Here is a 12,314-nt window from a genome sequence, read left to right on the forward strand (position 1 = left end):
CTAGATTTGGTTTTGCTCCAGTTGGGTTGGCTTTTCTGGGGTCGGCTGTTCTTGGGACGGTTGTTGCGGGTCCGGATTCTGGGTCTGCTTCTGTGGTAGCTGCTGTGGGTCCAGGTTTGGATCCTCCTTCCTCTCGCTGGGGTGGTTCTCCAAGGTGGGCCCATCCTTGCAGCAGAAGTACTGCTTCCAGATCTTCAGGAAGGCCATGCGGAACTTCTTTATGCGGAAGGCGTAGATGATGGGGTTGACAGCTGAGTTGCCATGGGTGAGCAGGATGGCGATGTAGATGAGGAACATGGGCTTCTGGCAGGAGGGGCAGAAGAGCGTGATGCAGTTGAGGATGTGGAGCGGCAGCCAGCTGATAGCGAAGAGGAAGAGGACCAGGGCCAGAGACTTGGCCAGCTTCAGCTCCTTGTCATAGTACTTGTTGGGGTCATTGTGGCTTGTAGTGACCTTCTTGTTGAGCTGCTTGTGGATCATGTAGAATATCTCAGCGTAGATGACCAGCATGAGGAGGAGGGGCGGCAGCACCCAGCCGAAGAAGTTGAAGTAGACCATGTAGTCCATGCTGATGACGTTCTCAAACTGGCAGGTGATGATGAGGTCGGAGCTCAGCGAGCCGTTCTGCTGAAGCCTCCAGAGGTTGTTCCAACCCAGCATGGGGGTAAGGCCCACGATGAAGGCCACGGTCCAGCACACCACCACTGCCACCCCTGCACGCCGTGGGGTCACCACACGCTTGTAGCTGCAGAGACAAACCACAGAACACCAGGGCTTAGTCACCTACCATCACAGAGTAAGAGTCATGTGGTCCAAGTTTGCTGCATTATTTTCTAATTGATCCTCCTCTTTTGCCTTTATTGACTGCATAGGGAAGATATCTCACCATAATTTAAGATACTATATCAGTATCATCATACAGCATTGGATACATTTTCTTCTATTCTCATATGTTTATGCCTCCCTTCAAGCACTGATGCCTGTGATTCCTTCCTCAGAAATGCAAAACGCAAACAATTATTACATTTCTCTAAAATCAGCTAAACTTCAATATCCATACTACATAGCTAACATCTCAAAACTGTACAGTGAACAAAGACTGCAGTGCCTCAAAAGTAGCTGTGCAGTTTTCTGGAGGAGCCTTTCATCATTAGCCATGTTTTATGGATCTCCTCTCAGGTCACAGGGCAGCAACCTGCATTGAGGTCACTGGGGATGAGGGAGAGTGGATGTTGAGGCGGAGAATGTGCTAGGGTGAGCGGTTGACTTGTGTGCCCAGGGAAGGAATGTGACCAAATCCATAGCTGCAGGCAATGATGACAACATGGATAGCTTGTGAGCCCCTCGCATTAGTAGAGACATGATGGTTTTCTTGTGAATAACCTACGCAATTACTTTCTAAAACAATGTATGCATGAATGAAAAAAACTATGCTGAAAAAAAACACAAGAAGGTTTTACAGTATCTAATTTAATTGGGTCCCTGTCTCACAAGGACAGGAGCTTAATTGGGCTATGATTTCATATTAAAGTGTTATGATATATTTGCCTGTGAAGTACAGCAGGAACCATGATTAATAATCTGAGAGCCTACTTACAAGGACTCAATGTCCAGATACCAGTTCATACAACAGGGAGGGAGCGTCAGTTTGCACAATCTGACACACATACATACCATACTGTTCATGGTCTACCGAGAAGGCTCCCCTTACAACCCAATTGTAAAATGATAGTTAAGGCTGTTCTTTATTTCTGATAAATGCTATTCATATTAATAATGTAACAATGAGAGGGTGTGAGTGGCATTTCAGCAGCCCTCAGAGGAATTGTGGGCACCTGCTCACATTTATCTGCTTAGTTGCTTTGAGATTGATACATGAGACATTGAATGATGGCATTCTACAATATACTGGCTAAGTATATTATAATCATGCTGAGCTCAATAACTACATTTTGATTGTAAAATTGTCTGTCCAATAGTGACAATTAGTTCTTTATATTAGGGTCCTGCAGAACAATATGGAGGAACTCTTAACAGTTATGCAATGATGATTTAATGATTTAATAAGCAGATATAGAAGAATACCAGTATCAGATCAGAACTAATTGCGAAAGGCTGTGACAGGCATGGTGTAACTGAGAACTTTAACAGAGAGAATCTTAAACAGAAATGAGATCAGCAATAACACTGCCAGTAAAATATGAAAGTACATGACAAATCCCTGTCTCAAAGATATAAGGCAGCTTCTTTAACAAAAAAAGAAATGCAACACTCACTAACAATATTCCCCAACAAATGAAAAATGCCCCTCTTCTTGTAGGCTTATCTTCTCCCATATATCTCCCAGCCTTTTGTCTCGCCCTACTAGCATGGGCATAGGGCAGTGGAAGCTGGTGGAGGTAGGACAGGCTCATTGTTATACATGGAATGGAATGAGGAATGGTATCAAACATGTGTGTGCATCAAAGACCAGGGTGTATTAAATATGTTGAAATGTGTCTTTTCTGACAGAGATTCCATTGTAACATCAAAGGTTGAGATCCTCCTCATCTGTCTTTTCAATAAGTATCCCAAATTAAGTAAATTCAAAAGTAGTATACTGATTTGCTTCACTCCTCATACGAGGCTCTTCCCCATAGATGTGTAATCCTGAGGACATTGGAGCTAATTAATTGGTCGTTGTATCAGCTCTGCTCCTGTAAGCTGTCATGTCAATACTGGTATGTCAGATCCCCTCTGCCTATAGTGGACTGGCAGGATGTCGGGAATCCTAGTGAAATAACAATGAATAAATCAATCCTAGGGAAGTGTGAAGCTACAGCACAGAACAGTACCAAAGATCTTTTATGATTATTATAAAATGTCATAATTATCATCATCATCATCCTTACCACCAGTACCAGAACCACCACCACTATCATCCTCAGCAAGAACTAGCAGCATCAGTTAAGTTTATCCACCTGCTCAGTAATTAATGAATAGCCACAGAGTATGTTATAAGACAGAGTTCATGACTTCCTTTGTTTACCTGGTTGGGATCTTGACCCTAAGATAGCGGTCAATTGCAATCGCCAGAAGGGCAAGGATGGAACTTTGCGTCAGTACCAGCACTGTGCACGCCACGAGCAGGCAACTGTAAAAGTGAGTTTGGAGTCCGATACTAATAGTTATCGCCAAGGGGATGACAAGTGCTCCCACTGCAATATCCGCCAGGGCCAGAGACACGATGAAACAGAATGTAGTATCTCTCAACGACTTATTAATTTTCACCGCCCAAACCACCATCACATTTCCTATTACAGATGACACGGCAATCACCACCTCCATTCCTATGTAGAGCGCTTGGGCTGGATAGAGTGCTTCAGGCATCCTTACTGCTAATTATGTCCAAATTGAGAATAGATTCCAACAAAGCGGGGCTTTGAAGAGACGACAAAACAATAATTTCATTAAGCAACAGTCTTCAGTGGGTTGTGCTTCCATCAATTCTATACAGTGGACACATCACTTAGATAAACACACTAAAGTTCCTTTACAAATCCACTTTGTGATGTAATTTAGCATTATATAGACCAAAAAGAAGATCTAGGAATAAATGGTTATTCTTTGAAGGTGTAGTCCGGCTATTGTGCTCTGTCCTCGTTCACGCGGTGGCACCACTTCACTAGATCCACCTGCTCTTGAGGGGACCATTCTTGCGTGTTCATTTACTACAGCATCTTCTTATTTTTCCAATGTTTTCGTGAAGCCAGTTGGAAAGCAAGTTGCAAAGAAAACAAGCCATGTAAAATAGTAGTGGACGAGATACAGTGGTCCGCACGCGGGTTGCACTGTAGGCGCAAATACATTCGAGTCCTCTCCCGTTGTGCTCTGACAGTAAAAGCAACGCAGTGACCTAAAATAGCTCGCAATGCTTGCTCCCCTTTGTTTTGATCCCCTCTCTGATTTTCTTCCTCTGTTTTCAGCATTCCAATTTCCCTCCTTTCCAAAGTCTTACATTGTAGCCCAATGCAGTAATTCCAACTCGGTGAATTGCCATTGCAGGTGGGATCATTTGCACACACAAAAAACTGTGCAGGACCGTCCCAAAGACATCTCTGTTTGTGCCTTTCGCTATTGTGATAGGGCACTCACTAACCTACTGTATGTTTCTCAATTTGGTAGACTTAGGTAGACGAGGGGCTAAATCATACGCAGATGCCCTGCAGTCTCGTTGTTTAAAACGTTTCCCAACACTCAACTGTGGTATTGCCCGATTGGCTAAGAGGTGGGAGCTGAGAGTATGTATATATATATATATATAAGACCAGAAACAAAGGACGAAACGAAAGTAGCAAGATTGCACTGTAAATAAACTATAGTTTGGACAAACAATGTTGGATTTCGTGACATAATGACAATAGCCATACTAATGTTGATAGCCATACTAATAGCACAATAGCCATACTAATGTTTATGTTGTGACTACCACACATACTTTCACATGGCCTTAAAGCGGCAATTGGTACATCATTGTTTTTACTTTCAAATGAATGATATATAGCCATTGATTCTTGAAGAATATAACTTTTAGTTGAACTGTCTTACCCCATCCGAACCCAAAATATAGGCTTGTTTTACAATGTCATTGTAAACAAACACTGTATAGTTGTTGTTTGAATCCCAGATTGCCCCTTTCACTTATCATTGGCACAAATTCAATTACAATTCAACAGTGATGCCATGCCCTTAAAAAATATCAAGTAGTTTTTTAAAATAATTTGTATTTATTTATTAGTACATATGAAAACAGTCATAAAAGGGTTTCAAGATGTTCACAGAACATGTCATCCAGTTTTTTTTCAGACAAGCTTCAGTAAACATTTAGCAGCCTGAGGGGTCACCAGTGATGGGGAGATAGATATGTCCCCAGACAGGGTATGGCTCCTATTCTGTCAAGCATATCTTCCAAGCAGACTACTGCATTGGCATCTAGCGAGCAGCTAGGGCCGTTTGTTTGCTCTGGTTCAAAGGTCTCTGACAGGCAGCTGCGTGAGTACCGTCCCCAGCATGGTTTGTATTCTATGGCACGCCTGTGTGGGCATGGAGAGGTCCCAGATGGTGCACTGCGCTCACTCACTGTAACTTACATAACATGGAGGAGGCAGGGCGAGGGCGGAGGTGCTAGCATTCCAGCTGATAAAGAACATGTGATGCTGACTGAAACAAAATTTAAAAAAACATGGCAAAAATAACAGTGGTCAGGGTCAGGACTCCATGTGTAGAGGTGTGACCTCTGCATGATGTCCATGGAAAGGTCTAGAGGATGGCTTTCATCTGTGACTGCCTTCCTGGCCAGTAGGTAGAGGAAAGAGGTTAGCCCATAATCACTCAGAAGAGGAGGGGGTTGGGAGGAGTGGAGTGTGGTGGGCCCCTACATCACAGACTCATGCCTGCCATAGTGAAGGGTGTTTGTGATTCATCATAGACCCATAGTGTACTATAGTATATAATACATCAACAAAGATTGAATACTATTTAGGTTTTGATTAGACAATGTACTCCATCTACAGGTATATGTTTACCTTAACATGTAGAGGATTATGTTCTCACTCTTGTTGTTGCAGTTACATCACATTGTGATGTTTCAGTGTTTATACTGTATATACATCATCTCATTTTATGTGTTTGTTAGAGTAATCACTTCTCTGGAGAAATTAACTGTTTGTTTGGCAGTGTTGCAGTTGACACAGCTAGTAACAGTTTAAGTCTGCAAGGGAAACATTTTGCAGGGCAAAAAAATTTTTTATGTCTTTGTCTTACACATCTTGTGAAGACCCAACAAATTGTTGCCACCCTTGAGAAATGTTGTGCTCTTCAATTGCAGGTCTTGGTTGGCAGGCCAGTGAAAGGTTTACTGCACCATATCAGGTTGTGTACTCTCTGCCCCCGTTTTGCAGCTTTGAGTCTCAGAGTGGGTATACTGTACAGACGTGCTCCACATGGCATACACCAAGCTCTTCATGCTTCTTGTGTTTGCTAATGGGATACCGAGGGAATTCCACTAAGCATATTCACTGCCGACATTGAATAGAGTCACATACCTCTCATGTCTTAAATGAAAATGAAAGAATGGTGGCAATACTGCATGGACTGAATGACTTGCCAGTATTTTCTTCACGCTTTTCAATTGGTGAGGTATCCCCGGAAGAAGTGAGTTCACCCTCTGCTATATAAAAACAGATATGACAGGCAGCTATATAACACAAACAGCTGTTTCCATGTACTCTTGGAATGTGAAAAAATTCCAGTGAATGCAAATAAATGAAATGTCTCAGTGTGTTTGAATTCAAAGCCACTGGTGAGGAATAGCTATGGTTCAATGGCTCCTTTAATGGCGCTTCAAATTATTGATAAAGTGGCTGTTTATAATGCATGATTGTTGAAAGAGAGTCATAGTGGGAAGAGGAAATTCATAGGCTTTGAACTGTTGCAGTGAAGTCATCTGCTTCAGGAGTGGCATAATACAGTAGAGTTTCCTCCAGCTGTCAGAGCCCACTCTACTGGCTGTTCATTGTACTTCTGATATGCCCCAAAAAACACAACACCATGATCATGTGACAGGAGACCAAACACCATCCCAATAACAGACAAAACACTGTTACAGAGCCTTCAGGAATACTGCAACTCAGCGGTCCTTGGTAACTGAGACAGCAGTGTTAAAATGATGCGTGAACCGTTGTGCTTGGGTAAAGTCAAGCACTGAGCAGTGGTTGTATTCAAATGGGATGAGTAAAGATCAAGCGCTGTGCTTAGCTCTCCAGTGTGTAGTTTCCATAGTTGCTGCTGTGTCCTCAACATGGCCAAGCAGCACTAAAGCAATATTTGCTCAGTCATTAAGGAGCCCAGTAAATGAGAAGACTACTGTAGAAGTGCATATGGGCTCAATGGAACAGAGAAAGTACAGCTTTTATTAAAGCTGAAAATGAAAAAATGTCTCCTTATCTCGTTTGTCAGAGACCTTTCAAGACAAACAGTTGAGGATCTCAATGAGGGATATTGCAGTGATATTGCTGAGGGCATTTGAGGGAAACACATAGAAATATGATGGATGTATTGGACTAAAAACCTGCAATAAAAATATCAGCCAAGCGGCAATATGAGTGAACTCAGGCACTCACATGTATCCCCTGGGCAGTCAGAGAGATACCTAAAAAGCCCTGTAAACTATCATAACCACAGGGAATAAATATGGGTTTCTGTAATTTACATGGAAATTTGCCAGAAATGATGCATCACGATAAAAGAATAAACCCACATCCCCTCTCACACACACACACTCACACACACACACATCCACACTCCCACCCATGGTCACACAAACACACACACACGCACACGCACATGATGGGGTGATGATGGGGTGATGCGGCTGTTTTGTGTGGAAACATGTGTGAATGAGTTTAAATTGATTATTTAAAAAAAATATTTTTCCTAGGGTCATCCTAAGATACAGGACAGTCAGCATCTCATTTATAGATACCAAAACATTTACGGTTCATGTAAGTACGCAGTTTTGTAGCCAATGTCCAGTTTAACCTATTGCTTTATCCAAAATAAAACCTATGTGACTCTTCAGCTTTGAGATAGAAGAAGAAGTACTTTATTGACCATTACACACAGAATAGGAAATTCGTCTTTTGGCATACCACCGAGAGACAAAGTTGTAAATATAATGCATCATTGTAAATACAGAACATACTGTAGATAGACAGTCTGAAGGACTATATTGTGAATCACCATTAGCTTACACTGTAGACTTCAAAGACCGCTCTGGGCCATATTGTGAGCCTGGTGAGAGCGCTCTACAGAGCTGCCAATAGTCCTCTAGAATTCTGCCATAGTGACACTCCTGACTCACTGTGCTCTGGCAATTACCCACCACTCACTGAGATAGCATGAGCTGACAATGTGAAAATGAAAAATGTCAACAGCTGGTCCCTCTGCAAGCCGTTTGGCACCATAAAAAAGCTTTCTGATATCACATGGATGTTTTACTGGAATCTGCTTTGTGCTTTGTCTAGTTTGTTTAGCAACAGCAGATTGATCATGTTTTCCTTACTAAATACATTCTGACGGTAATGCTGGCTCAAATGTAGTTTACGTTTGCTTTCTTCTTTATAATACTCCTGTTATCTTTCAAGGGAATTACGATTACTTTTCCTTTTGGCTGGAGTAATCCTCTGTGTGGGGGACGAGTGGGGAGGCGTGTGTATGTGTGTGTGTGTGTGTGTGTGTGTGTGTGTGTGAGTGAGTGAGTGTGAGCTGAAGGAGGGCCAGGCCATAGGAGAGTAATGTCTGATCTCTGTTCTGGGCCTCATGGTGAGAGCCAGAGCGTCATGCAACACCACTCCAGAATAAGATTAACTATGTACACAATGCCTGGCTTCGCAAATGCTCAGGTTTATCACACATAGTTCTTGGATTTCATCCATCCACACAGAGAGAGAGAAAGACAAAGAGAGGGAGAGAGTGTGCAAGAGATGGAGAGAGTGAAGGAGATCAATTAACACAGTTCTCTTTAAAATGTCAAAGTTAAATATTGAGATCGCACTTAACATGTTGACTTTTCATGCATGATCTCACCCTGCCATGTTCAGGAATGATTTATTAGAATTAATACATTGCAATTAGACACGCAAATTACTTTACAAGCCTTTTCATTTGACTCTCTCTGTCTAGATACCTACTCTATTTCTGGGAGTGCCACCAGGACATGATATGTATTTCTTATATTTAAAAATAAACTTCAACTGTCACTAGATGATTTGTCAGTTATCACTGGCTGGTATACTTATCACCCAAATATCAAATCATTTAGCCAATTATGATAGAAAGCAGATTGATTGAGCAGGGTTTTACAGTAGTGTTGATGAGAGAAGGCTGCCCTTGCCTTCCAACTGAAGAATCAAACTTTTGCACCCAATGATGATGTTTTTAATGATAACAATCGATACTGTATCAATCGTACAAAAATAATTCTGATTTGTAAACAAACACTGTAATTGGGGAACATGTACTGTGTATGTAATGAAATGTACACTGTATTGTATATCATTATTGTATAACAAGTCTCTTGATAATTAGATCATGCCGTGTTCAAGAGCACTGAATTCAGGCAGAATGTTCATCCTCAATAATTATTGCGGTTGCTTTCACTCGTCAAGTCTTTCTTTTGAAACTGGGCTCCAAAGACTGTATCCCTTCTTCTCAGCACTGAGCTCCTATGGCCCAGCATGGGCTGCTCAGAAGGGAACCCAGTAGAAGGGCTGCAGAAGGCAGCCAATCTATAATTAGAGAGCTGAGTAGAGGAGAGGCATTTGAGAGGCTACACAAAGGGTGTTAGCAAGCAATGGGAGAAGAGGTGAGTTGAAAATAGAGGGAGAGAGGGAGAACTGAAGACAAAACGCAGAATCTCATCTAGGAAGAAAGAACGTGCAATCACAGCATGACTGGGTACTGATTGGACCCCTGTGATTCCAGAAATGTTGCTGGCTTAATAATACTTAACTCAGTTGCTTGTGAGCCTGTGCAACCATTCAACCCTATTTCTTTGAGATGCTTTCGGGAAAAGGGGTATACAAACTAGGTCAAACATGCAGTTTCATCCTCCTGTAGAAAAGGATGGTGTGCTTTGACTGAAATGTTGGAGCTGTGGTCAGTAGTGGACTGGCCATCTGGAGCACCAGGAGAATTCCCAGTCGATCTGTGGGCAGTGGGCTGGTGTATGGGCCGGTCAACCTGTGGGCTGAGGGGCCGGTGAGCAACTCGATTTGTTGGAGATGTTGAACTGAATTAGTGTGAGAACATGTTCTGTGTATCCTGTTTCGTGTTACAGACAGGTTAGTCTCGCATAGCCATACAGTACCTTCAAATCACGTTGTTCTCGCACCTCTTTTGGAGGTCTGGGGAATTTTACAATCTGGCTTGGATTGAACTGGACAGAGCGATTGGAGAATGTGATCACAATTTTATTGCATGTTGCATTCCAAGAACCCTCCCCCCCCATAGAATGGTTGTTTGTTGTTATGTGCGTAATTTCCAACTGGGTAGGACTATTTTGCAGAGTTGTTGCCTATGCTAGCTTGTAACATTGTACAAAATGCAAGGAAACCTGAAGGAAAAACTTAATTCTTGATTGGTATAACGTGTTGTGAGGCATCACTCATTTCAAATTGGTTTCCACCTCATTGAAGCTACTTTCTGCAAAGGATTCCCCAAGGCTTTCCACACTTGGAAAGCCTGGTATCAACAAGGTCACAGACAGGTAGAATATGAAATGCACAATTTCCTTTGGTAATTATTCAGGACACGTCCCAAGGAAATGTTACAAGGAACTGAAGTGTGCTACATTTCTACTCTTGCCCTCTATCAAAACAGCCATCAACAAAATTGTGTCAGAATTATTAGCAGTGTTTAAATATAGTCGGGTTCTTTTAACCAGCCAACATTAATGTCCCTCAGAGAGAGAGAGAGAGAGAGAGAGAGAGAGAGAGAGAGAGAGAGAGAGAGAGAGTGTGAAACAGTTTTAATTAAGAACACATTTATGTTCTCTCAAACTCTTTCCCTCTCTTGAATACAAGAATTGAAGCTTGATTTTGAAGTGCTCTGTTTTTCCTGTCATCATGATACCCTCTCTCCCCTGCTCAGGCCCAGGTGTGACAGCCCATTGGTGAATTTCATCATGAGGGTCTATGGGCATTAAGGAGGTTAAGTGGAGTTTTGTGGAGCTTGGATTAATAAACATGATGTGGAGTGGAGTGGGCTGGTGGTGGTGCTGGTGTTGGTGTTGGGTGGTGGTGGTGGTAGTGGTGTGTGTGTGTGTGTGTGCGTGCGTGCGTGCGTGCGTGCGTGTGTGCGTGCGTGCGTGCCTGCCTGCCTGCCTGCCTGCCTGCCTGCCTGCCTGCCTGCCTGCGTGCGTGCTTGCGTCCGTGCGTGTGTGTGTGTGTGTGTGTGTGTGTGCATGTGTACGTGCGTACGTGTGTGTGTGTGCATGTGTGTGTTATACACTCACCGGCCACTTTATTAGGTAAACCTTGCTAGTACTGGGTTGGACCCCCTTTTGTAGCCCATCTGCTTCAAGGTTCGACATGTTGTGCGTTCAGAGATGGTCTTCTGCATATCTTGGTTGTAACAAGCGGTTATTTGAGTTACTGTTGCCTTTCTATCATCTCAAACCAGTCTGGCCATTCTCCTCTGACCTCTGGCATCAACAAGGCATTTTCACCCAGAGAACTGCCGCTCACTGGATATTTTCTCTTTTTTCTGACCATTCTCTGTAAACCCTAGAGATGGTTGTGCGTGAAAATCCCAGTAGATCAGTTTCTGAAATACTCAGACCAGCCCGTCTGGCAACAACAACCATGCCACGTTCAAAGTCACTTAAATCACCTTTCTTCCCCATTCTGATGCTCAGTTTGCACTTCAGCAGGTCGTCTTGACCATGTCTACATGCCTAAATGCATTGAGTTGCTGCCATGTGATTGGCTGATTAGATATTTGCGTTACCGAGCAGTTGAACAGGTGTACCTAATAAAGTGGCCAGTGAGTGTATACTGCATATTGAAGCGCAATAATTCTGCGAAAGGAAATATTGTGTCCTGTGAAATGCATTATACGTAGTGGTTGAAAGTGTGTGGAGTGCATATGTGTGTGTCTCTGCGATAGTGGGAGAGGACAGATTAGATTGAATATATGAAGAGGCTTTATTCAAGTTTAAGGAAAGGAAATCAATGGGGGTGCTATTTTGTTCCTATCCTTTATATTGCAGCGATTAAAGAATCAAAGCAATCATCAATGTATTATTCTGTATAGTGCATTAAAGGGCTCTGTAATTTATTTATTTGTTAGGTTTTCGTGGTTGATCGAGCTAGGTATTCTAAATAATACAATAACCCTGCAATAATTTGATAGGATGATTTAGTGATTGAGCTCACACTAAATTTGTATGAATGCATACAAACAGCAGAACACCAAATTCATATTAAATATTACAACCCATGGCGTATGAAAATCTACCAATGCGATCAAGCGGATGTGAAAGGGACCATGTATACTGGCAGTACAATAGGAAAGGCAGAAACTGGCAGTTCAATACAAAAGGTAGCCTCATAAAGACCACCTCTTAAGGAGGTTGATGGGGTGGTGGGGGATTTAGTACACCAACTTGCAATCTCAACGTCGCTGGTTTGAATCGTGGTGGGGAAATGTGTTTTTTCTTCTGTTGTGCTAATTCTTGCTGCTGATGCTTATGTTTGCTAATGCCTTTCTCTGTC

The 12,314-nt window shown here is 42.5% G+C and overlaps 1 protein-coding gene across 1 annotated transcript; it reads right to left on the reverse strand.

The window, feature by feature from the left end:
- Positions 1 to 3,369, reverse strand: adora1b (adenosine A1 receptor b; the record flags this gene model as incomplete). Its single annotated transcript, XM_083675956.1, has 2 exons — positions 1 to 745; positions 3,029 to 3,369. 2 exons carry the CDS (start codon positions 3,367 to 3,369, stop codon positions 1 to 3), a joined length of 1,086 nt encoding a protein of 361 aa, XP_083532082.1.
- Between the last annotated feature and the right edge of the window lie 8,945 nt (positions 3,370 to 12,314).

Source organism: Argentina silus, assembly GCF_951799395.1.
Source record: "Argentina silus genome assembly, chromosome: 8".
NCBI classification, from domain to species: Eukaryota; Metazoa; Chordata; class Actinopteri; order Argentiniformes; family Argentinidae; genus Argentina; species Argentina silus.